General features: G+C 44.2%; 1 protein-coding gene across 1 annotated transcript in view; it reads left to right on the forward strand.

The window, feature by feature from the left end:
• The window catches only part of TCFL5 (transcription factor like 5), a 144,191-nt gene that overhangs the window by 60,292 nt on the left and 56,746 nt on the right, over positions 1-27,153 (forward strand). Inside the window, exons 4-5 of the mRNA XM_030212192.1 lie at positions 26,123-26,348; positions 26,751-26,892. Of these exons, the coding sequence (XP_030068052.1) occupies positions 26,123-26,348; positions 26,751-26,892 (368 nt within the window). The remainder of the gene's footprint in view (positions 1-26,122; positions 26,349-26,750; positions 26,893-27,153) is intronic.

The raw sequence follows: 27,153 nt of genomic DNA on the forward strand, positions 1-27,153 counted from the left end.
ACCGTCAACTGCTGCTCCACTCGTCTGCCCCCTCCGGCTCAACAACTGTGTTCCCCGACTTTGCAGCGGTGCTCCCCGCGCCTCTTCTCACTCCGCTGCCTTGGACGAGCATCCGGCCGGCTGGCAGCTCCCTCGCGGGGTTGGTCTGGCTTTCAGCAGGGCGATGGTGGGAGCCTCGGCGGTGGCAGGTATAGCATCCACCCGTGCGGCTGCGGCCCTGGGCAGGGTGGGAGTCGTGTACGGTGCTTGGCGACGGCCACACCTCGGCCAAACGCCTGCGGGAGGCTCCGGCCCACCTGTGCACTCCGTTCCACCCTCAAAGTGAATCTGTCTTGCATGGGGACTGATCAGCCCCTCGTTTCTGGCCGATTTCCAGCCCAGGTCACCAGAGCTAGCTGCTTTCGTGACTTTAGGCAGCCGCCATCTTATTCCAGCTTGTGGGGAAGGGTTAGATTTCTGTCCCCATGCAACTCTATTATAGAGGCTATTGGAAAACACAGGCTCCCCCCACCTATTGCCCTGATTGGGGTATTGTCATGAGCCTGCTGCTGTGATCCTCTCCCCAGATCCTAAAGGGCAAAACTCCTTTGGGTTTTCTTAACTCCTTTTCCCTTGAATTCAGTTGAGATTTTCCTTCCTACCCTCAGATGCATTCCCCTAATCCCCCCCTCCCCCCGTTCAAAGCCTCTGACATTTGCTTTCAGGTAGGGAAGAAACACTGCTCTGCAATGTGGGGGTTCTATTCTTGGTTCTTATGTGGCTTTTTATAGGGCTGTTCCCTCAACTGCCCACACACCTTATCACATAATATATGGAGAGAGAGATTTCATAATTGCAGTAGGTGATAGTTTAGAGTAGGAAAACACTCCCCCCCCCTTTCCCCCCCCCCCCCCCCCCCCCCGTTTACTAAGCCGCGCTAGCAGCTGCCGTGCACCAATGCATGGGCTGCCAATATTGACGCATGGCTTAGTAAACGGGGTAAGTACATTTATTAAAACTTTTCTGCTTCTGAAATCACATTCATTGCCACAACAATCGGATTGAGCAATTACTTCATATGGGCACAATTATTTTCACCCAAATGTTCTTCACAAAAAGCAAAACATTTTTGCAGTAAATTTTAGAAGCCTTAAATGCAGTTTGCACTTTTCAATAGCTGATAAATTATTAAAACACCACACAAAAAAGTAGCTATGTTAGAAAAGGCATCAATTATTTGAATAGATAGTAGAACAGGGTTTAAAACATACAAAAAAGGAGGCATGGTCTGAGTAGGCCTTCGAAGGATATGTTATTGTATAAGCTTAGGTCTAAGTGCTTTTATTTATGCAGGTGGAAAGCCAAATCCATGAATCGTGCAATAAATTTGCATATCAACATAAGGTGATAAATAGAAGCAAAAAATAATTGGACTAATATATTTTTATCTAGTTTTAAAAGGCAGAACCATTTTTATGTCAGAAAAGTGACAGTATCAGAATGTATGTGAAACGTCAAAGCATTCCAATGACAGTTTCAGCAAAAGGCAGGGGTAGGGGGAGAGATGAGTGGATGATCAGAAGATGACTAAACAATATAATTTTATGGTCAGCAATGTGATTGGAACCCCGGTTCTCTTTTAAGACCATAGAGTCATTGATGCGGTGCTCTTGTTTTGCAAAGTGCACTCCCACAGAGTTGTCACCTTTGCTTGCTCTGTGGTGCCTGTGAGTTAAGCCAAATGCTATATGGGGGAGATGGTTCTTGCCTTTGGCATATTTTACATTTTCTGCATTGAATGTTGTTTTAACCCATTTGGAGACATTGCCCCAAAAGGAAAGTCTCGGACAATCCAGAGCTTGGAAACATAAGACCCACAGTCACTACTCCAGGAAGATGAATTACTGAAAGAGATTCCTAGCTCAACCAGTGCTGGCCAACTGACAACCACCTAATCTGAAGCAAAAATTAGTGAAAAGCGAACTCCCAACAGAAGCTCAAAAAAGAGAATGGCACACTTTCCTTTAATATGTCAGGCTGCAAGCTGTTATAAATAAAAAAGGAACAAAAGAACTTGTGATGTTGAAAAAAGGAGGAAAAAAGGAACTGGGGGTATCAGGCATATCAGTGGCCAGGCTATTAGGTCTCCTATAGCACTCAGCTTTTTCAAACCCTTGAGCCTACTGCATAACATAATTTGCCAACCGGGACAAAAACCTCCAAAAAGCTAATGTCTACACTTTATTAAAGAAACTGAAAAATCTTATAAGGTATAAACATGTCTTACACATCCCTTTTAAACCAAGATTCTCATAGCAACTTTTAAGCATATCAAAAAATATATATATAAATGGCGACTACTTATCTGCATTTGCAGATTCAGCAATGATCAAACAATTCCACTGCCCGACGCTGAAACATATGTAAGACGTATCCCCTGCTTCCAGGGATAGGGGGATGTCAGTTTCACTAAAATAAAATATCCATGAAAGCAGAAAATTAACAAATTGGTATGGTAAATCTCAACATCACAAAATCTAACGTAGTATACAGAAATAATCTTACCACGAATGTATACGGCAAAAAACACCGACAGGGAGATAGGCTCAGGAAGGTGGGGCTTGACGCCAACTCACATTTAAAAGATCTTACGTTGCGTGATGACATATGCACATTTGTCAAAAGCAAATAGTGTGCTGAGCTCCAAAGGAAAGATTATATATATTGTGTAAATAAAATAACTTCAAACTGAGAGATGGTAAAGATATACAGATCTTAAACAATGTAGGGTAATGTGGCACTCAGAGTGGAAATATCTAAAAAGAATGTGTTTCATAAAACGAAATGAAAAACACAAACAAAACACTGACATTCCTTCATATTAAAATGAACACCCTATACTTACAAAGGCTTCCATCCTATATGATGATCACCGTTCTTATGCCCATATTAGAGGCAAAAATCTTTTCAACAAAATACTCCACAAAGAAAGTAACAAGAGTATTGAATCCTCAAATGTCTGTGGTGCAATTCAGCCCTCACAGTGTAATGGTGTCGATGTTCTCTCATGCATAATTTAGTATTTGTTGCCCCCCTGAGGCGATTTTATTGGACTTGTTCAAGGGCCACAAAATTTAAATCTACAAATGTTTATCTAGCAGCTAAGCAATGATCCACTAAAGGGACAGCGAGATCTTTACATTTCAGCTGGCTTTTATGTTCCAAGATCCTTGTTTTCAAAGCCCTGATAGTTTTACCAGTAGAAACCAAGGAACAAGGGCACCAAATGGCATAGATGACTTGAGCAGTGGCACAGGTAGTAAATGACTTAAACTTAATTATATGATCGTTCAAGCATAGGGAAGTGCCATAAAAAGAGAGACCACAAATACTACATTGTGTGCATGGAAAATATCCTGGCTTATCTAAACCTGATCGAATGTTTGGAGTTGGTAAAACTGAAGGCACCAACAAATCACGACGATTTTTTACCTTTTTAACTGCATTAGCTCCCAATCAAAGAACATATAACTTTCAAAATCTGCACCCTGGTCTACAAAATTATCTGTGGCGAAGCCCCGGGATATATGACCGACCTTATAGACCTGCCAACCAGAAACACAATTGGACCATCACGAACATACTTAAATCTTCACTACCCTAGCTGCAAAGGACTCAAGTACAAATCAATTTACGGATCCAGCTTGTCCTATATAAGCACGCAACTGTGGAATGCACTACCGAAAGCCATAAAAACAACGTACAACCACCTTTAGCTTCCGGAAATCACTACAGACCAACCTGTTCGAAAAGGCATACCCCACTGACCCAACTTAAGTGCCTGAATCCAGCAACACAACGAAACCAAAGCCCGTAATGAACACTGTATATATCTCTTCTTCTCTACGATTCTCCTAATTTTGTAACACATAATCTCTTTCGATAATCACATCTCTGTGTTTGTTTTCATCACTGGAGGTGGCTAATGCCTCACGGTACTATGTAAGCCACATTGAGCCTGCAAATAGGTGGGAAATGTGGGGTACCAATGTAACAAATAAACAAGGGAACAGTATGAAATTCAGGATGCAAAGACAGCACATACCAGTGCTTCAAAATGATGGAAAGTACTACAGTGGCCCCAGGCAAAATGCAGGTAACAAGGTTCATGTTTTCATTTGCTGATGGTAGAAGGTGTTCTTTAGCAGTCCATCTTGCTTACTTGTAGGCTGTCATTACTTTCAAAGGGTACCCATGTTGGTGCAACCGCTGGGACATGTCCTTAGCTTGTCTTTTGAATTCAGGTATAGTAGAGCACAGTCTCTTCAAAAGCAAAATTGTCCCACTGGAATGTTTTCACAAAGCTTCCGTGGGTGTGCGATTTGGAAATGAAGCAAAGTATTCTGGTCAGTGGGCTTACGAACACTGTATAAGTAAATCCAGTGGACGTTTTAGAAACCTACAAATCTGAAGAAAAAAAAAAAGAGCCCTGTTTTGTGTGGTAATGAAAATTTTAGATTAAGGTTATCAAGCCAAAAGAAAAAAGATGTCAAACTGGATATGTCACCAGGCCCATAACAGAAACACATCATCGATAAAACTCTTCCAAAAGCGGATCTGTTGAAAGATATTGTTGAATAAATATCTATGTGTGAAATCAAAAACACACAAATTAGCCACATCAGGGGCTACTGTGGCACCCATGGCTGTTCTTTTTATTTGAAAAAAATATTTGTTTTGAAACATAAAAAATGTTTCTGTAAGAACTAGTCTGAACAGTTTAATCAGGAAGTCTGTTGGAGGGTGCAAATCCTGTCTCTGGGTGTTTAGGACATCTACTACTCGCAAGCTTTCTTCTTGCGGAATATTTGTATACAAATCAATGTTGGCTGTCACTAAAAGAAATTCTTCGTTCAAATTAATAGGGCAAGCATCCAATTGTAACAGGAAGTCTGTGGAGTCCCTCAAGTAAGAAGGGGTCGAGCATAGTAATGGTCTCAAAGTATCAATATAAATTGATAAAGGTTCTGTTAAAGAGCCTTTGCTAGATATGATGGGACATCCAGGTGGATGGTATAAATTCTTATGTATTTTCGGAAGGGGATAAATTACAGGCATCACAGGAAAAGGAATAGTGAGGAACCAACTCTCCCGCTGTGTGATATATTGTTGTTCCAAACCTTCTTTCTCAAAAGAAGTTTCACTTGGTTTGTCGGGTCATCATTGATTCTTAGAATGTAGTTTGAGCCAACTGAGATTCGATTTCATCCACATACTGTTGGCGATCCATAACCACAACAGAGCCACCTTTATCTGCTGGTTTTATAATGAGAGAAGGATGATTCTGTAATTCACATATTTATTTTTATTTTATTTTTGTTACATTTATACCCCGCGCTTTCCCACTCATGGCAGGCTCAATGCGGTAGGCAATGGAGGGTTAAGTGACTTGTCCAGAGTCACAAGGAGCTGCCTGTGCCTGAAGTGGGAATCGAACTCAGTTCCTCAGTTCCCCAGGACCAAAGTCCACCACCCTAACTACTAGGCCACTCCTCCAGCTTGAGTCAAATTGTGGTGAGGTAACGCGGCAGGAATTTCTTTAAACAGGTCTTGAGTAACCAATGGCCTAGTGGTTAGGGTGGTGGACTCTGGTCCTGGGGAACTGAGGAACTGAGTTCAATTCCCACTTCAGGCACAGCTCCTTGTGACTCTGGGCAAGTCACTTAACCCTCCATTTCCCCAGGTACAAATAAGTACCTGTATCTGTAAGCTGCATTGAGCCTGCCATGAGTGGGAAAACACGGGGTACAAATATAGCTAAAATTAAAAGACTTCAATCACTGGGTCTACTGGATCTGGAGGTAACTAGGTGGAAAGAGGCTTCACTTATGATTCCTCACCTTCTGTGGATGGTAATTGATTGCTGACAAATACTCCAACTCTTAAGACCCGAAAAAAATGTTTTAATTATTTTTGTGTCAAAAATAAGTCAATTTTTGGTGTTGGGCAAAGGAAAGTCCTTTGCCCAGTAGGGTCATTTGTGATTCAGTGAGTTCTATCAATGAGATATAATCGCTGCCTGTATCTCTGTGCTGGTTGTCAAGTTGTTGGTCTGGAATCTTTGTATGTACTGAGATTCCCTGTCAGATTGGAGGGAGGAGATCTGTGTCTGTATCATCCCCTTGGGCGACCCCGATTGTCTAAAAAAAGAAGTGGGACCAGAAAATCCTCCCTGTCACGGAATCTCGAGCAGGAGATTCCTCACCCGAACTACTGTTGAAAGTTGCCTTTTTAGATTTCGCCTGTACAGAAAAACAGCGATTCCAAGTATAAACTCTATCTTGCTGGTAATCACGTTCATCTCTCAAAAATTTAGTCAATTTCACTTAATTGATTCCTTGAATTCCTGCAATTAATTATTCAAAGCTTCTATCTTTGGCAGTATTATCAGGAGCAGGGTGTGAAGCAGATACAGTGAACAATAGTCGATCAATTTCTGTTTTCAGTTGAGTGGACATCTGTTGGGCTTGTTCGATTGATGAGAATTATCAAATCCATTGACCATTAAGAACCTTATACCACTTGTTTCATTTGGCTTGATGGTTGTAACCCTAACATCTAAAATTTTCATATCATTACCACACAAACAGATCTCTTTTAGATTTGTGGGTTTCTAAAATGTCCACAGGATTTATTTATACAGTGTTCGTAAGCCCACTGACCGGAATACTTTGCTTCATTTCCAAAGCGCGCACCCATGGAAGCTTCGTGAAAACATTCCAGTGGGACAATTTTTGCTTTTGAAATGACTGTGCTCTACTATACCTGAGTTCAAAAGACAAGGTAAGGACATGTCCCAGCGATTTCTCCAACGTGGGTACCCTTTGAAAGTAATGAGAGCCTACAAGCAAGCAAGATGGACTGCTGGAGAACACCTTTTACCATCAGCAAATGAAAAAGTGGACCGTGTTACTTGCGTTTTGCTTGGGGCCACTGTAGTACTTCCCATCATTTTGAAGCACTGGTATGTGCTGTCTTTGCATCCTGTATTTCATACTGTTTCCATGTTTGTGTATAAAAGAGGTGCCTTCAGATTTACCAACTCCAAACATTCAATTGTAGATAATCCAGGACATTTTCCATGCACACAGTGTAGCATTTGTGGTAACTTTTTCACCAAGGAAAAGCAGGCTGCTTGTTCTCACATGTGGGTCAACGTCGGCCCGGGAACCGGCATTTTCGCAAGTAAAATATTTTTTAAAAAATCTTGCCAGAGCCTTCCAGCGCACGTGCAGTGTGTACCGCGCATATGCAGCAGATTTCCTGCCTGTCGCGTGAGTGTTCCCACTCAGTTGTTTTTTCCCCGCTCCTCTCAGGCCCGGGAAAGAGTCTTTTTCGCTTTGCAGCTTTTGCCTTTTTTTTCTTTTCTTTTCTTTTGGTATTATTTACAGTTTAAAAAAAAAAAAAAAACCTTTCCCCGTAGTTTTTTTGCCCTTTTAAAGTTTCCTTTCTTTTTCGACGCAGCTGAGTTGTTCCCTTCTTTTCGTGCCTTTTATGTTTTAACAGTTATGATCGCGTCTTTTGATTTCGCCAGAGCTGTTTTTCTTTCCATGTCATTAGACACCCAGCGGCTTCAAACGTTGTACTCGGTGCAACCGGACCATCTCAGGCACTGATACCCATGTCTGGTGTATCCAGTGCCTTGGGCCCGACCATAGTCCAGCCGCTTATAGTCTGTGTCTTCGCATGAAGATACACAAGTGTCTCGAGAGGCCCAATGAGAGAAGCTTTTTGGGGCTCAGTCCTGTCCTTTGACATCGACATCAGTACCGAGGTCTGCGGCATCGACATCGAGGGACGCATCAACGTCTGGAGCGAAGGTAATGGCTGTGGAACGACCAACTTGTGCTGGGAGCAGTGAGGCATTGAGTGGGTCTCCACCTGTCTCGAGGCCTCCTGTTATGCAGGCCCCTCGGGACCGACCGTCGGACCTGAGGAGACGTGAGGATTCCACGTCTTCCTCATCGGTACTGAGGAGTCTTGAAGGGCGTCAAGCGAAGGCGAAGAAGCACTGTCATCGTTCTCCTTCGACACATGGTGCCGGGAGCTCCGGGGCGTCGAGGGATTCGGCGCCAAGAGGATCGCTCTCCCTCTATTCAGGAGGTGCCGATGCTTCAGTCTAGCAGCCCGGTACCTGCTCCCGAGCCTCAACAGATTCAACCACCGGCTCCTTTACCGAGCCCGCAGCCTTGTCCGATGGCAGCTTTCGACGAGTGCATCAGGGCCCTGCTTCCAGAGCTTCTGGAAGGGTTACTGCGCCAGTCTGCTTCGGTGTCAGGGGTGCTTGCACCTTCCGTACTGTCTGCTGCAGTGTTATCTGGCCCTTCGCCTGTGGTGAGGTCCCCGACCTCGGTGCCGCCTGCCACCCAGGTCGACTCCCCTTCGACGTCGGTGGAGGAAGCTTCACCGGAGTCCAGGCGGGTGTCGACTTCACGGCACCGCATTCGAGGATGTCGTCCCTCGGCGTTGAGGCAGGCTGTTTCGGACTGCTCTGAGAGATGTTTTGTCCGATACTGAAGATGAGCATTTGTGGGCAGAAGAGGAGGATCCAAGGTACTTTTCTACTATTACTACTACTACTAATTTCTATAGCGCTACTACACGTACGCAGTGCTGTACATTTGAACATGAACAGACAGTCCCTCCCCGACAGAGCTTACAATCTAATTAGGACAAACAAAAGATAAGGGAATATCAAAGTGAGGATGATAAAATGCCTTACTTACCTGTTCGAAAAGGCATATCCTAAGGACCCAACTTAATTACCTGAATCCAGTAACTCAAAGAAACCCAAATTTGTGGAGGAGTGGCCTAGTGGTTAGGGTGGTGGACTCTGGTCCTGGGGAACTGAGTTCAATTCCCACTTCAGGCACAGGCAGCTCCTTGTGACTCTGGGCAAGTCACTTAACCCTCCATTGCCCCAGATACAAATAAGTACCTGTATATGTAAGCCGCATTGAGCCTACCATGAGTGGGAAAGCGCGGGGTACAAATGTAACAAAAAAAAACTTTATATAACTTCCCTATCTGTTTCCTTAATGTGTCTGTACATATCTATTTCATTTAAAATAACATCACTCTATATTTGTTTCTTCACCGGAGGAGGCTTTTTCCCCACGGCGCTATGTAAGCCATATTGAGCCTGCAAATAGGTGGGAAAATGTGGGGTACAAATGTAACAAATAAGGGTTCTGAACAAGTGAATAAGAGTTAGGAGTTAAAAGCAGCATCAAAAAGGTGGGCTTTTAGCTTAGATTTGAAGACGGCCAGAGTCGAAGATAACCCCAAGTTTACGAGCTGATGAGACAGGAAGGATGAGTGTTATCCACAGAAATAGAGAATGGGGGAGGAGGAGAGTTTGGTTTAGGGGGAAAGATAAGAAGCTCAGACTTGGTCATGTTTTGTTTCAGATGGCTCTGAGACATCCAGGCAGAAATGTCAGATAGGCAGGTTGATACTTTGGTCTGGATTTCAGCTGAGATTTCTGGTGTGGAGAGGTAGTCGTCAGCATAAAGATGATACTGAAAACCATGAGATGAGATCAGAGTACCAAGGGAAGAAGTATAGATGGAGAAAAGAAGTACCAGGACAGATCCCTGAGGTACACCAACTGACAGTGGGATAGAAGTAGAGGAGGATCCACTAGAGTATACCCTAAAGGTACGCTGAAAACCAAGAAGGAACAAAGCCCTGAAATCCGAGTGAGGACAGCGTATCAAGGAGTAGACTGTGATCAACAGTGTCAAAGGCAGCAGATAGATCGAGAAGGATGAGGATAGAATAGAGACCTTTGGATCTGGCCAGGAACAGATTATTGGAGACTTTAGCAAGCGCTGTTTCAGTTGAATGAAGGGGGCGAAAGCCAGATTGAAGTGGATCAAGAATAGCTTGAGATGAAATAGTCAAGGCAACGGTGGTGAACGGCACGTTCAAGTATCTTGGATAGGAAAGAGAGGAGGGGAGATGGGGCGATAGTTGGAAGGACAGGTAGGGTTCAATGAAGGTTTTTTAAGGAGTGGTGTGACTACATCATGTTTGAAGGCATCAGGAACAGTCGCAGTGGAAAGTGAAAGATTGAGGATATGACAGATAAATGGGATGACAGTAGGAGAGATAGTGTTAAGTAGATAGGTGGGAATAGGATCAGAGGAACAGGTAGGTAGTTTCAAGGAGGAAATAAGATGTGTAGTTTCCTCTTCAGTGATTTCAGAAAAGGAAGTGATTTCAGAAGGAATCCCATAGGACACATCTGATGAGTTCTATGGGATTCCTTCTGAACCTTCCCCTCCACCAGAAAGGAGACTGTCTCCACAGGAGAGTCTATCCTTTACCTCCTTTGACCGGGAAATGGCTGCGGCTATTCCCTTCCCTATGGAGGTTGAGGATGAGCCCAGGGCTGAGATGCTTGAGGTCCTGGATATCCTTCTCCACCTAGAGAGGCTACAATGGCTCCTTTGCATAATGTACTGAAGGAAGTCCTTATGCGAAACTGGTCGTTCCCTCTGTCTAATCCTGTGATCCCGAAAAGAACTGAATCCCAATATTGAATCCACGGGGAACCTGGATTGATGAAGTCTCAGCTACCTCACAATTCCATGGTGGTGGACTCCGCTCTCAAAAGAGCCAAGAGTACTAGAGACTATGCCTCGGCACCCCCAGGCAGAGAATCTAGGACCTTGGACTCTTGGGAGATAGGCATATCAGGCCGCTATGCTCGCTGCCAAAATCCAGACATACCAGCTCTTCACGAGCATCCACTTGCGGAACTCGGTCAGGCAACTGTCTAGCTTGGTTGATGCACTCCCTCTGGAGCTGGCCAAGCCTTTTTGTCAGGTGGTCAGGCAGCAGAAGGTGTGTCTAAAATTCCTGGCCAGGGGTACATTCGACACTTGATGTAACATCCAGGATTGCTGCCCATGGTATAGTGATGCGCAGACTCTCATGGCTGCATGTCTCTGACCTGGATCGTTCGTTCCAGGAGCGGATGTCGGATGTTCCTTGCCGGGGGGGAGGGGAGATAACCTTTTTGGTGAGAAAGTAGAGGATCTTGTTGATCAGCTCAAGAAGCACAATGATGCTATGGATTCTCTCTTCCGCCGGGAGTCTTCTGCTGCTATCTCCTCATCTAGGTGGTTTTTTTCGAGGGAACCTATGCTAGGTGTAGGACACTCCTGCTTCTCGGCAGCCTGCCCAGGCTCAGTCCCAGCGTGCTAGTTCTCATCAACAGCGTACTCCTAAGGCCTCTGCTGCTCCCCAACAAAAGCAAGGGCTCCAGTTCAGCATAGCCTCAGTAAAAGTGTCCGTGCTGGACAACTTACCGGTTGGGGGGAGGTTAATATTTTTTCACCAAAGGTGGCCTCTCATAACCTCTGACCGGTGGGTTCTTCAAATAATTTGGTCAGAATACACCCTCAGTCTGGAATCCAAACCTCAAAATTGTCCACCGGGATCTCATTTTTACAGTTCCCAGCAAAAACAGGTACTTGCAGAGGAACTCTCCGCCCTTCTGAAGGCCCAAGCAGTCGGAACACTTTCCACCAGGGAAAGAAGGGCTGGGATTCTATTCCAGTTACTTCCTTGTGCAAAAGAAAACAGGGGGGATGTGTCCCATCCTAGAGCTAAGGGCCCTGAACAAATTCCTAGTCCGAGAAAAGTTCAGGATAGTTTCCCTAGGCACTTACTCACATCTTGATACTTCCAGCTCACAGGAAGTATCTTCGATTTCGGCTGGGAACACAGCACTTTCAGTACCGTGTACTGCCTTTTGGCCTGGTGTCTACGCCCAGAGTGTTTACTGAATGCCTAGCTGTAGTCGCACCATCGCTACGCAGAGTGCACGTGTTTCCTTATCTCGACGATTGGCTAGTGAAGAGCACGTCGAAGGAGGGTGCTCTGGAGTCTATGCGAATGACTATTCGGGTGCTAGAGCTAGTCCCATCTCACCCCGGTCCAAGCATTGGAATTCATTGGAGCCCTGTTGAACACTCAGACAGCTCGAGCTTATCCTCCCGAGACAAGGGCGGACAATCTTCTGTCCCTGTTGTCCATGGTTGGAGCAGCTCAGCAGGTCACGGCTCGGCAGGTGTTGAGACTTCTGGGGCACATGGCCTCCACAGTTGATGTCACGGCCATGGTACGTCTACATATGAGATCAGCTCAATGGATCCTAGCTTCCCTGTGGTTTCAAGCTGCCGGGGATCTAGAGGATGTCATCCAACTGTCCACCAGGTTTCAGAATTCTCTCCACTGGTGGACAATTCGATCCAATTTGACCATGGGACGACCATTCCAAGTTCCTCAGCCACGAAAAGTGCTGACGACTGATGCATCTCTCCTGGGGTGGGGAGCTTATGTAGATGGGTTCCACACTCAGGGAGCCTGGTCCTTTCAGGAAAGAGGTCTGCAGATCAACCTCCTGGAATTAAGAGCGATCTGGAACGCGCTCAAGGCTTTTAGAGATCGGCTGTCCATCCAAATCATTTTAATTCAGACAGACAATCAGGTTGCCATGTATTACACCAACAAGCAGAGGGACACCGGAAATCGCCTTCTGTGTCAGGAAGCCGTCTAGATGTGGCTTTGGGTTTGCCGTCACAGCATGTTCTTCCAAGCAACTTATCTGGTAGGCGTAAACAACAGTCTGGCCGAATGGTTGAGAAGGATAATGCAACCTCTCGAGTGGTCACTGAACATGGGCGTAGTCTGCAAGATCTTCCGAGCGTGGGGCACCCCTTTGGTGGATTTTTTTGCTACTTAGATCAATCACAAAGTCCCTCAGATCTGTTCCAGGCTTCAGGCCCATGACAGACTAGCGTAGGATGCCTTTCTCCTGCATTGGGGAACAGACCTTTTGTATGTGTATCCTCCCATACCTCTAGTAGGGAAGACTTTGCTGAAACTCAAGCAAGACTGCGGAACCATGATCCCGATTGCACCCTTCTGGCCGCGTCAGATTTGGTTCCCTCTTCTTCTGTAGTTGTCCTCCGATGAACTGTGGAGATTGGATTGTTTTCCAACACTCAGAACGAGGGGTTGCTTCTACATCCCAACCTCCAGTCTCTGGCTGTCACGGCCTGGATGTTAAGAGCTTAGAAATTGCCTCTTTGGGTCTTTCAGAGGGTGTCTGCCGAGTTTTGCATACTTCCAGGAAAGATTCCATGAAGAGGTGTTACTCTTTCAAATGGAGGAGGTTTGCCATCTGGTGTGACAATAAGGCCCTAGATCCTCTTTCTTGTCCTACACAGACCCTGCTTGAATACCTTCTACACTTGTCAGAGTCTGGTCTTGACCAACTCCGTAAGAGTTCACCTTAGTGCGATTAGTGCTTATCGCCGTGTAGAGGGTAAGCCTATCTTTTGACAGCCTTTAGTTGTTCGCTTCATGAGAGGTTTGCTTTTGTCAAAGCCCCCTGTCAAACCTCCACCAGTGTCATGGGATCTCAACGTCATACTCACCCAGCTGATGAAAGCTCCTTTTGAGCCACTGAGTTCCTGCCATCTGAAGTACTTGATCTGGAATGTCGTGTTCTTGGTGGCTGTTACTTCAGCTCACAGAGTCAGTGAGCTTTAGGCCTTGGTAGTGCATGCACCTTATATCAAGTTGCATCTCAACAGAGTAGTCCTCCGCACGCACCCCAAGTTCCTGCCAAAGGTGGTGGCGGAGTTCCATCTGAACCAGTCAATTGTCTTGCCAACATTCTTTCCCCGTCCTCATACCTGCCCTGGCGAAAGCAGTTTGCACACCTTGGACTGCAAGAGAGCATTGGCTTTTTACGTGGAGCGGACAAAGCCCTTTAGACAGTCCGCCCAGTTGTTTGTTTCTTCTGATCCCAACAGGAGGGGAGTCGCCATTGGAAAACGTACAGTCTCCAATTGGATAGCAGGTTGTATATCTTTCATTTACGCCAAAGCTGGGCTGACTGTAGGGCCATGTCTCGGCTCACAATGTTAGAGCCATGGCTGCATCAGTGGCTCACTTAGCCTTCATTGAGATTTGCAAGGCTGCAACGTGGTCATCAGTCCACACATTCACATCTCACTACTGCCTCCAGCAGGATACCCGACGCGACAGTCGGTTTGGGCAGTCGGTGCTGCAGAATCTGTTCGTGGTTTAGAATCCAACTCCACCCCCCCTAGACCCCTTTTTTGTTCCAGGCTGCACTCTGTTAGTTGTTTATGGTTTCAGGTCAATCTGTTATGTCCTTACCGTTGCGAGGTCTAATTGACCAATGTTCATTGTTTTGAGTGAGCCTGGTTGCTAGGGATACCCCACATGTGAGAACAAGCAGCCTGCTTGTCCTCGGAGAAAGCGAAGATATACATACCTGTAGCAGGTATTTTCCGAGGACAGCAGGTTGATTGTTCTCACAAACCCGCCCACCTCCCCTTTGGAGTTGTTGTTTGTTTATTATTTGCTTTTTGATTAATCTGAGCGGGAATGCTCATACAACAGGCGGGAAATTGGCCGCGCGTGGATGGTGAGCACTGCACGTGCGCCAGAAGGCTCTGGCAAGATTTTTTTAAATATATTTTACTTGCAAAAATGCTGGTTCCCGGGCTGACACGGACGTTGACCCACATGTGAGAACAATCAGCCTGCTGTCCTCGGAGAATACCTGCTAAAGGTATGTATCTTCGCTTTCTGTCACTTCCCTATGCTTGAACGATCATATAATTAGGTTAAAGTCATTTACAACCTGTGCCACTGCTCAAGTCATCTATGCCATTTGGTGCCTGTTCCTTGGTTTATATTGGTAAAACTATGAGGGCTTTGAAAACAAGGATCTTGGAACATAAAATCCAACTGAAATATACAGATCTTGCTGCCCCTTCAGTGGATCATTTCTTAGCGGCTGGACATACATTTGTAGATTTACATTTTGTGGCCCTTGAACAGGTCCAACAATTGCCTCCGGGGGGGGGGAACCTAAATCCTAAATCCTAAATTATGCGTTAAAGAACACTGTTGGATTCATTCCTTGGACACCATTACACCGCAAGGGCTGATTCGCACCACAGACATTTGAGGATTCAATACTACTTACTTTGTGGAGTATTTTGTTGAAAACTTTTTTTTGCCTCTAATATGGAAATAAGTACAGTGGTCATCATATAGGGCGGAAGCCTTTGTAAGTGTAGGGTCTTCATTTTAATATGAAGGTACGTTGGTGTTTTGTGTTTTTCTTTTTTCGTTTCATTTTTGTATACATTCTTTTTGGATGTTTCCACTCCGTGGGTGTCACATTACCCTACATTGTTTAAGATCTGTATATCGTTACCATCTCTTGGTTTTTGAAGTTATTTTATTTACATAGTATATATTTTATCTTTCCTTTGGAACTCCACATACTATTTGCTGTTGACAAATGTGCATATGTCATCACGCAACGTAAGATCTTTTAAATGTGAGTTGGCGCCAAACCCCACCCTCCTGAGCCTATCTCCCTGTCGGCGTTTTTTGCTGTATACATTCGAGGTAAGATTATTTCTGTATATTATGTTTTTGTGATGTTGAGATTTACCATACCAGTTTAATTTTGTGCTTTTATTGGTATTTTATTTTAGCGAATGCGACATCCCACTATCCCCAGAAGCAAGTCGTTTGACCAAAACGCTTTGTCTTACATATGTTTCAGCGTTGGCAGTGGAATTGTTTGATCAGCACTGAATCTGCAAATGCAGATGAGTAGTCACCATTTATGTATATATATTTTGATATGCTTAAAGTTTGCTATGAGAATCTTGGTTTAAAAGGGATGTATGACATGTTTATACCTTGTATGATTTTTCAGTTTCTTTAATAAAGCATGGACATTAGCTTTTTTTTTTCCTTTTTTAAGTTTAATAAGTATTTATTGAAACAACTCACAACATTACATCCAAAGTTCCCTCCCAACCAACTAAGTTTGACCCAACAAACAAATTAACAGGTTCCACATGATGATATAATGAGCCACATACAGCATTCCCTCCTCTCCCCCCATTTTCTTTTTTTTTTTTTTAAAGATTTATTTATTGTATTTTCAAAAGCAACAACTTTCTGGGTGCGCAAACCCGTGCAACATTTAATACAAAATGTCTTAACAATCTAACATGTTGCTCCTAGTATATGCAAATCATCTCATTCTCAAGCCCCTAATCACTAAACCCTCCCCCCTCCCTCTCCCCTCTATCAGTCAGCGGGTCGAAGACATCTTTATTCTTCTCATAAGGCTCCCACACTTTTTGAAACTTCTGAATGTGCCCCGTCCTTAGTGCTGTTAATTTAGTCATCTGATAAATATGGTCCAACTTAAGACCCACCTTGTGCATCGATGGAACCTCCACCTGCTTCCATGCTCGCGCCAGGACTAGTCTAGCTGTTGCAAATATAATTATAGCGAGCTTATGGTCCTGCGCACAGCATCCTGGTGGACGCACATGCAGCAAGCAATATTCTGCACTGGCCGGATATACCCCTTTACCCAGACTATTGACCTTTGCCAGCACTTGCTGCCAGAATGTTTGTACTTTTGGGCATTCCCACCAGATACGTATAAAAGTACCCACTTCTCCACATTCTCTCCAACAGTCTATGGGGACCCCTGGGTAGATCTTGTGTAACCTCTCTAGAGTATAGTACCACGAGTATAATATTTTATATCCGTTCTCAATCAGTGGTTGGGCTATAGACGGCTTTAACAAGAATCTGAAGCTACTCCCCTACCACTCCGCCAAGGGTGTTTTCTGTAAGACATCTTCCCATCTACGTGTATATTTTCATTTTCAGTTACATTTGTACCCCATGCTTTCCCACTCATGGCAGGCTCAATGTGGCAGGCAATGGAGGGTTAAGTGACTTGCCCAGAGTCACAAGGAGCTGCCTGTGCCGGGAATCGAACTCAGTTCTGCAGTTCCCCAGGACCAAAGTCCACCACCCTAACCACTAGGCCACTCCTCCATACGATTCTACAGGGGTAGTCAGGAGCAATAGTGCCCGATAAATCCTCGTTATGCTCCCCTTTCCCCCTTCCCCTCTTAGTGCTCGCTCCAGCCCAGTTTCTGCAAGATCCAGTTCCTCGCTAGCCTTCTTAAGCATATAGCTCCTCAAGCAATAATAGACCATATCTCTTTCATCTAGGTCATAGTCATCTTTTAGCCCCTCAAATCCCTTTACTCTCCCGTCCTCCCACAAGTGCCCTAGTGTACATAGGCCCTTTGTCGCCCAGATTTGATATGCTTTTTCAGTCTCACCCCATGAGAAACCCGGGGCAGCAGAGATAGCTGTCTGCAAAAAATATAGTCTATCGGGGAATACCTTCTTCCTTATTGAGAGCCAGGTGTAGAGCGGGTGATTCATTCCTATCAGCAGCCTACGAGCAATGCTAATATGTCCTCTTTCCGTCTCCACAGCGTATTACCCAAGTAACGAGTGCTCATCCATGCCCTCTCCCAATGGAGCCATTTTTTTGTATTTCGTGGCTCCCACTCAGCCAGCACTCTTAACTGAGCCACCTGATAATAGAGATACAAGTTGGGTACTCCCATGCCCCCCACCTTTGGCAGTTGATACATTGCCGCACATCGTACCCTGGGAGGTCTTTTCTTCCAGATGTACGCAAACATTCTTTTGTTAAGTTGCCTAAAAAAGGAGCGTGGTATCGGCACTGGCAGCGCCACAAACAGGTATAGTAGCTTTGGCAGAAGAATCATTTTGATTGCGTTGATCCTTCCTGTCCAAGATACATAAAGACCCTCCCATCTGTCTAATTCTGTAAATAGCTCTTGGGCCTTTTTTGGGCAGTTAGCAGAGAAAAGATTCTCCGCTTTGGCGGTAATCTGGACACCTAAATATCTTATGGACTTTGCTGCCCACACAAATGGGTAGGCCCTTTTTATCATCTCTGCCTCATGCGGGGTCGTCGAGATATTAAGTATCTCCGATTTTGCAACATTACTTTTAAAACCTGACATACAGCCATATTGTTGTAACACTGCCATGACAGATTGGAGGGACCAGGATGGATTGGCCAGCGTCATTAAGACATCATCTGCAAAAAGTATAATCTTATGCTCTTTCCTACCTCTGATCACACCTCGTATACCCCCATGCTCCCTTATTGTTTTAGCTAAGGGCTCTATAGACAAGGCGAATAGCAAGGGAGAGAGTGCGCATCCCTGCCGCGTACCTCTATGGAGCTCGACCGGCCTGGACCTCGAGCCATTAATTCTCAGTGCCGCCAGGGGGCTAGTATACAGCAGTGTCATCCAATGGAGAAACCTGTCTCCCAAGGCCACCTGGTGCAGCATTTTAAACAAAAAGGTCCAGTCCACCTGGTCAAACGCCTTCTCGGCGTCCATGGAGAGCAGTATTACCGGGGTGGTCTCATCTCTAACCTGCTGGATCACATGTAGGAGACATCGAATGTTATCACAGCTTTGCCGGCCTTCCATGAAGCCCACCTGATCCTCATGAATCAGGTGCGGCATCAGCCCCCGCAGCCTACGTGCCAAAATTTTCGTGAAAATCTTATAATCTGTATTGAGCAGCGGGATTGGTCTATATGAGCTGCATTGTTGTGGGTCCTTTCCTGGTTTTAATATGAGGACCACCTCCGCCATTCTCCACGAATAAGGTAGTTTCTGAATATTACCAAAGGAGGAAATCGCCTTCAATAGGACAGGGGCCAGTATCTTACTGAACACTTTATAAAACCTAATGGGAAATCCATCGGGGCCCGGGGCCTTGTTGTTTGGTAGGTCAGCTATGACCTCTTCTAGAGTGATGTCCCCTGAAATTTTCTCTGCATCCACCCCTGATACCTGCCGTGGCGCCAAGTATGCCTCTTTTTCCTCCGGGGTTGTTGTGTGCTCATCCTGATATAATTGATTGTAAAAGTCCCAAAAGGACTCTTGTATTTTGTTTGTTTCCGTTAGAAGGTCTCCCCCCCGCTATCCTTAATAGCTGTTATATAGTTACGCTGCTCTTTCTTTCTAAGTTTAAGTGCCAGTAGCCTGCTGGCTTTGTCACCAAATTCAAAATGTTTTTGTTGCGCAGCCTGTAATTGCAGCGCAATATCTGCCATCTGCATCTCATTGAGTTGCCCCCTGATTTGGTGAATCTCCCCTATGTTTTGATTGTCCAGGGTATTCGCTTTATGATCTCTTTCTAGCTGTGCCAATTCCTCCTGAAGTGCCGCCTCCTTTATTTTCTTAGTCTTATGTATGTGAGTTTGCAGTGCAATAAGATTTCCTCTCGGTACCGCTTTGAGTCCCTCCCATAAGCTGGTAGGATGGACCTCATCTATATCATTGATAGCAATATACTCTACTATATATTTTTCTATCTCTTGGATAGTTTGGGGTTCTAACAACATAGCTTCATTCATTCACCAATTTCTGCGCACTTTATGTCCTCCCCCTATCAGTACCTCCATCCATACTAAGCAGTGGTCAGACCAAGTGCATGGCTCAATCTGTATGTCCTTTATGTTATCCCAAACCCCTCTATCTCCTAACCAGTAATCAATTCTAGAATAAGACATATTTTGGGGAGTAGTGGGTGTAATCTCGCTCAGATCCATGTTTCTCTCTCCACAAGTCTGAGCCCCCAGCGCCCCATCCAACCCCACATCCTATGGCGATCCCGCTAGGCGTACCCCGCCTGACCTCCCGAGTTGTCTACCTGGGGGTCTAATGTAAGATTAAAGACTCCTGCAATCAGTAGGGAGCCTATTGCTTTATCTTGTATCACTTTTTCAAGACCCTCCAAAAAACTGGCCTCTGCCCCTCATTAGGCGCGTATACACATATCAATGTATAATATACATTATATAAAGTTGCAATCATCACCAAATACCTCCCCTTCTTATCCCTTATAGTGTCCTGTATGATCCACGGGTACACACCCGAAAGCGCGATGAGAACTCTCTCTTTTTTTTTTGTCATCTGTACTTGAAGCACAGTACACTTGAGGGTATCGCTTGTGCCTTAATAACTTCTCATATCTGCGCTGCAGGTGCGTCTCCTGGACAAACATTATGTCTACCCTCAGGCGTAACATGTCTCTAAACATTTGACTCCTCTTTTGAGGTGAATTAAGGCCCTGCACGTTCAGAGTCGCAAGTCTAAGTGTCATCCACCCTTCTCTGTGGTCTTCTCTTATGCTGCCCGCCGCCCCCTTTAGTGTTCCCTTCTATCCCCCCCATCTCCCCTCCCCTCCAACCCGCCACCCACTCCCCTCCCCCCCCCCCCCCCCCGTACTCCCTCTACCCTCCTACCCCTCCCCCCTCTAAATCTGAGCACCGCTTCCATATTCAAGCGGATGCTACTCGGATTGGAAATGACCATCCTGCACCCTTCATTTTCTCCAACTTGAATTACCTTTCCCCCCCTCTCTCAGCATCATCTTCACATATATATCCCCTGCTTACATGTCTGGGTGCTGGAGCAACTCAGCGCCCAGATTCTTCACGAAACATCCCTCTATGCATCATCTTATGACTGTCTCTGATATGTCCTTTAATTGACTTCATCTTGTCGCCGCCAATCGCAATTTTCTCAGGGTCTTCCGTCATAGCGGTTCCCGATCTCACGTGAGGCGATGCGCGGATTGCTGCCGCTGGAGTCTCTTACGCCCCACTCATTGCCACTTTGGGCGGGGATCTTGCCCGCCATCTCGTCGGCGCCCTTCTCCTGGCATCGGGGTCGTTCCTGACTCTCCATCTGGGACCACTGCACGTGCTTCCGCTACCGTCTGGACATGGTGCTGCTTGCCGTCCTTATAGAAAATCAAAGCAAAGGGATGGCCCCATCTGTATCTTATGCCCAATTCGCGTAGATGCGCCATTACAGGTTTTAAATCCGCTCTCCTCTTTAACGTAGCTGCGGCTAAATCTTGATAAATTTCGATGTTATAGGAATCCCATTGGAAGTCCTTTGGTTGCCTTGCTGCCTTCAGCACTCTTTCCTTCAGCTTGAAATCACGGAAACAGGCAATAATGTCTTTTGGTCGATTGTTTCTCATCAGACCCAATGCCCTGTGGGATCTTTCTAGGATTATTAACTCTGGCGCCATTGGGGCCTCCGGCGTGGACAGCAGGGCACTGACTATTTTCTGGACCACTGCTTCTGCATCCTGGTAGAGCGGGGACTCTGGCAGGCCCTAAAACGTAGGTTGCAGCGTCTGCCACGGTTTTCAAGGTCCTCCAATTTGTTGTTAATTTGCTGTTGACCAAGTCTAAGATCAGATACATGTAGATCTAGCGATTGCAGCGCTTCTCCTTGGTCATCTATTCGGGATTCCGCCTCTTCTACTCTGCGGCCTAATCCTGCTATTTCTCCCCGCAGTTCTGCCCCCAAGTTGGCGATCTCTTGTCGGACTGCCTTGAGGTTCGATCGCATCTCCTGCATCCACTCCCGGAGTTCTGGGAAATCATTTACTCGCGGGGTCGATTCTTGCGTTTGGAAGAGGTCTACTCCCGTGCATGCCTCCCCATTGCTCTGAGTGTCGGGAGGTGGCTCCGTCTGGCCCGCCATGTGCTTCTGGGCCGCTCCGCCCGTGAAAGCAAATTGAGACAGATTTATGCCCTCTTGGCTCGCCTGCATCTGTTCGCGATATTATACTGTCATTCAACTACACTCTGCAACAATTTGCTATCGATTTTGCCGCTATCGGAGGGGGAAAGATGCGTTTTTTAGCTCTGGTGCGACGGAGCTCCGCAATCATGCGGCCATTCGCTCCGCTGACGTCACTTCCTTCTCCGACATTAGCTTTTTGACGGTTTTGGTCCCGGTTGGCAAATGAATAATGTTATGCAGTAGGCTCAAGTGTTTGGAACAACTGAGAGCTATGGGAGACCTAATAGCCTGGCCACTGATATGTCTGATGCCCCGGTTCCTTTTTAACGCCGCCTTTTTTTTTTTTTTTCAACATCACAAGTTCTTTTGTTCCCTTTTTATTTATGATTGTTTGTGAGGAACATTAGTTTGTATTCCAGATTGAGGATTGTTTCCCCTTTTTTATTGAAGTCTACAAGCTGAGCCAGTGCATATCATGGGACAAACATTCAACAAAAGGGGATGCCACTCATGCTCTTCCTCAAATACAATTTTTTGCTCGTACTATGACTAATAAACTTCACTCCTAAGCCAAGGTACAGCAGTAGATTTTCCCTGGGTGTGTTACGGAAGAGGCAATCTTGGAGATTATTTTGGGGTTGTAGCTTTTTTGTTTGAAGGTTTCAGTCAGGATTTTAGAGGTGTTTCTGTCTCTTGGTTCAGAGCATGTATGATAGATCGTTTGGGGCTTAGCTTTGTATAATAGGCCTTTTTATATGTGAAAGCTGGAATCATGGAGACAGCTGCATTTGTCTGTTAGTCTTGTATATAGACTTTTTTATAAATATAGCCATTGTGGATAGAAACTCTGGTATCTAGAAAGTTGACTTTTTCTGTTGAGTACTCATTTTGAATTTGATTGAAGGATAAGATGCACTGAAAGAATTGCAAAATTGAATCTCTCTCTTCAGTCTAAATCATAAAAATGTCAGTTTACCAGTAGTATTTTAAAGGATCTAGTCTGATATGTATTCAAGAATATCTTCCAGTTTTGCCTGAAAATGTTGGCTTATTGTGGTGCCATCCTAGTGCACATGATTTGTAGATGTCATTATTGAAGCAGGAGTAGTTGTGGGTCAGGGTGAATTTGAGTAATTTTGTAATAGTTTCCAATGTGTATTGGTGGTTCATGGTAGATGGCATAACTGCAAGTGACAAATTTCTATAGACATCTACATGGAGAATGTTGCTATACTGTGATTCTACACCCATTGTGTCCAAGAGAATGTCAAATGGTAGTTGCATGATGTTTTTTTAATTTGTTCAGAAATTCTGCAGTGTCCTATGTGATGAAGCTGATTGCCTTATATACTAGGGGTTTATAAATCCTCACTTTATGTCCAGATATTTTCTCTGAGTGTGCCAGTACCACATATGACTGATCTGCCAGGGTTTGCAGGCTTATGGATTTTAGGTTTTATGTAGAACTTGCCCACAGAAAGATGGTTTGGTATGAGTTTCTTTAGATGTGGCTGTACTTGGCTTTGGAAGTGTCTTGATGATGATTTTGTATAATCCTGTGTTGGTTTCTCAGTTTTCTGTAGTGTACATTGTTTGAGAGCTTTCTGTGCCCTTTTGTATACTTTTATCTCTCCGTGATCACTACAGAGTTTCCTTTGTCTGCAGACTTGATGACAATGTTTTGGTTATTTTGTAGGCTTCTTATGGCAGTTCTTTCTACTGGAGAGGATAAGAACAGTTGAAAATTTTTATCAAGACACTTCTAAAGCAAGTACAGTATTTAGTCTCATAAAAAAAGGATTTATTTATTTATTTATTTATTGCATTTGTATCCCACATTTTCCCACCTATTTGCAGGCTCAATGTGGCTTGCAATGTATCGTTGTTAGTAGATAAAGATTGGAATATAACAGTGTTGCATACAGGCCGTGAGTAACATAACATTTATGTTCAGTTTTATTTCTATTAATTTTTAAAGTGAACTAACCCTTCTAGCATCCCTTTTAGATACCACACTCCAAATGTTGAGCAAGAAAATGGCCTTATTGGAGACTCCCTTCTCATGCTGCAAAGAAAAACATAGGCAACGAAACCAGCTGAAGGACTGGAATGGTATCGGTCTTCACCAGTTTCCCTAGAGCAGGGTTTCTCAACACAGTCCTCAGGAAACATCAAGCCAGTCTGATTTTTAAGATATTCACAATGAATAAGCATGAGAGAGATTTGCATACAGTGGAGGGAGTGCATGCAAATTTCTCATGCATATTTGTTGGGGATATCTTGAAAATCAGACTAGCTTGGTGTGTCCCAAGGACTGGGTTGAGAACCCCTGCCCTAGAGCTTCATGCCCAACATACTCCTCCAGTAAAACCTTTTTTTTTTTTTTTGGGGGGGGGGGGGGGGTAGTTGGTGTTGGATAAAAAGCCTTTTCTTCTTGTAATGAGATGTCAATTGTTGAAACTTAGTGGACTAAAACAGCAGTCACACTTTTTATCCAACATAAGGTGAATCTTAATTTGGCACACACTTCCATATGGCTCACCTCTTTCAAGCTGCCTTCAGTTTGAATGGATTCAATTTCAGTTTGGTTCACCAGGAACAGGCCGTTTCCATCATTTCATCTTAGTTGCAGGATCAGAAGTTTCAGTTGAGCACTCATTGAATGAGTATGGTTTGACTCCAGTCTTTTTTTTTTTTTTTGTATCTCATATCATTTTTTACTCTTAGTAAAATTTGTTCTTGGTGTCCTTTTCTGAATTCCAAAGCCATGAAAATTCTACTACATGCCCTAGTAACAAACTTGAAGCACATTCAGCTTATACAAAACACTGCAGTTAAACTGCTTTATAATGTACAGAAAAACAGATAGTTGCTCTTCTGAAGAACAGCACTGGCTTCCCATCTTAAATAGGATCAGATTTAAACTCTTGATACTAGTTTTCTATGTTTTCCCCCATGGCTTACTGCTTTACCTGAATTCCATGTTGATTCCATATCAACCTTTGTGACTTCTGCACTCTTCACAATCTAGTATTTGATTTGTCAATCCTTCTACCAAGCTTCAATTAGTCTTCACCCATCATTCTTGTTTTCTTTATTGGCCCCTATTTTTTTGACCTTATGTGTCACATTATGTATTGAAAATTGTATTGTAAATTTAAGACCAGGAATAAGACTTGGATTTTTGAACAGTCTTCCATTGATCATTGATTTGGAGGTATCGGGGCTACTGGCCTACCCACTTCCTCCATCCTTTGTTTTTCCAGACATGTGTGGTGGTAGTTGGTTATTAGTGTGCTATTCATTGCCTCCCTTATTGTATTTCCTTTCTGTATTTGCTGGAGTTTTTAGGTTGAGTTCTGATGAAGATTTATAAAGATTTATATCCGGATAGTCATAACAGCATTGCAGTTTACAGATTTCAAATGACAATATATCTGATACTGGAAATTACCTTTTTAATCCTAATATTTATTTGTTGCACTTCTCTACATTTTCTAAAATATAATTGACTTGTGTGCTGATTCCATGAAGAAAGTACATTTTAATGCAATTATATGACTATCTTTGCTCATAATGTGTTTTAAGCAGTAAGGTCCCTTTCATATTGTACTACACTAGGGAGTAAAGGTAAAGGTTTTCTGCATATAATAAGGAAACATTCAATTTTACCAGATAAAATCAGTGGCTGAAAGCTGTCTTCCCTCTCTGTGGGTTAAAGTACGTAATGCTGATTTAAAACTCAGGTAGTGACCCCAGTATGTAGACGGGGAGGGGGCAAGCAGGCAACATGGTATTTATTTTTTAAATTCTTGCATGCGCTTTACACTACCAACTTTTTTTTACCTCTGCTATAAGGCAAATGTAAATTCCATAGCACTTTAGGGATTTTTTTTTTTTGGGGGGGGGGGGGGGGGGGGAAATAATGCTCCAATATGTATTATGATTGATATTCTACTGGCGGTGGTCAGTAATGTTTAAGGTAATGACCACCACAGGTTGAATTTGACCTGGATATTCAATTCCAGGCCTAATCTGTGCACCTTTTACTGAATATCCAGGTATTGCCTGACCATTAGAAGTTATCTGGATGCTGGCTAACAGGGCAGTATTCAAATAACAATCTGGGCAAGCTAGGACTGCTGTTTGTACATTCCTACTTGCCTAGATAATTGTCCTGGCACTGAATATTGGTGGTGCCCAGATAATTTCTGGGTCCATCTTGATTCCTCACCTGCACTGCCCTGTAACTAACCAAAGAGTGCCGTGATGGTCAGAACAGATACTCAGTGACACTCTTGAATGCCACTGAATATTTACTCTAGGGCCGGTCAAAGCAGTTTAACCAGGCAGGTGTTTCTCATACTCAGCTAAATCGTTTTCAGTATTGATCTGAGATGTTAAAACATGCTACAAATAAAAATGTGGCTCTTTGAGTGTTATAGGATTTTTGAGTTTGTTTCAATAATTCTTGGAAGTTTGCTGAAAAAAATTGATATTACATTTCTTTCTTGTTCGCAAAGAAGAAGCGTTATGTAAACAGGCAGTTAACAAAAGAAGCCGTAGTCGTATCCGCCAGCTGGACACAAACCTAGAACGCAGAGTTCTTGGTGACATTCAAAATGTAGGTGATGGTCAGAGCTCTGGAGCCGCACAGGGAGCCACCTGGCAGTCAACACAGGCACAAAGCAGCCAGCAGGGAGGAAGCTCTCAGCGTAGGGAAAGGCATAACCGCATGGAAAGAGATAGAAGGTGAGAGGAGCTATGAAAGAGATATAAAGAAGTGTAGCATAATAGGGAATTATATAAACCAGTGAATTAGAGTGGTTTCTGTCTTATAGATCACATGTTTATTTTAATGAATGTACTAAATTGAGGATGTAAATTTACATCATTTTACCCCCAGTGGCTGGGGAAAAGATGGTTTGGATCTAATAATGCTCCTGATTGTGCCTAAGGAGAGCACTTGGACATATTCTCTGTCCTGTTTGTTTTTCCTGATATTGTTGTCTCTTGCTTTTACTTATTAATGGAAGATCATTATTAAATCTGATCACAGCCTGCCACCCCCCCCCCCCCCCCCCCCAATAAATATCACTTGGCTTCTCATTACATTGTATTCCTTTCAAATTGCATCTTTGTATATGACTCTAGGCGAAGAATTCGAATTTGCTGTGATGAATTAAATCTTTTAGTTCCGTTCTGCAATGCCGAGACTGATAAAGCAACAACGTTACAATGGACAACAGCATTCCTCAAATACATTCATGAGAGACATGGAGATTCTTTGAAAAAGGTGAACTTTTCTTGTGTATCTGTCAGTATGATGGAAATAGTTCCTAAGTTTTGTGGTGCTTTCTCCAAGCATCTCCTTGCTGGTGGATCAGAAGTTATCTTACTGAAAGGCCGATGCTCAGTCGCTGTACGGAACAGTGCTGGAGTTTACTGCTTGGCAACAGCACCCAACAATAACTTCCTCATGCTCAAAGCTAATAGTATGCAAATGATATGTGCGCTATTAGCTTTGAGCATGATGAAGTAAAGTGGGTGGATTGTG

Source organism: Microcaecilia unicolor, chromosome 8, assembly GCF_901765095.1.
Source record: "Microcaecilia unicolor chromosome 8, aMicUni1.1, whole genome shotgun sequence".
NCBI classification, from domain to species: Eukaryota; Metazoa; Chordata; class Amphibia; order Gymnophiona; family Siphonopidae; genus Microcaecilia; species Microcaecilia unicolor.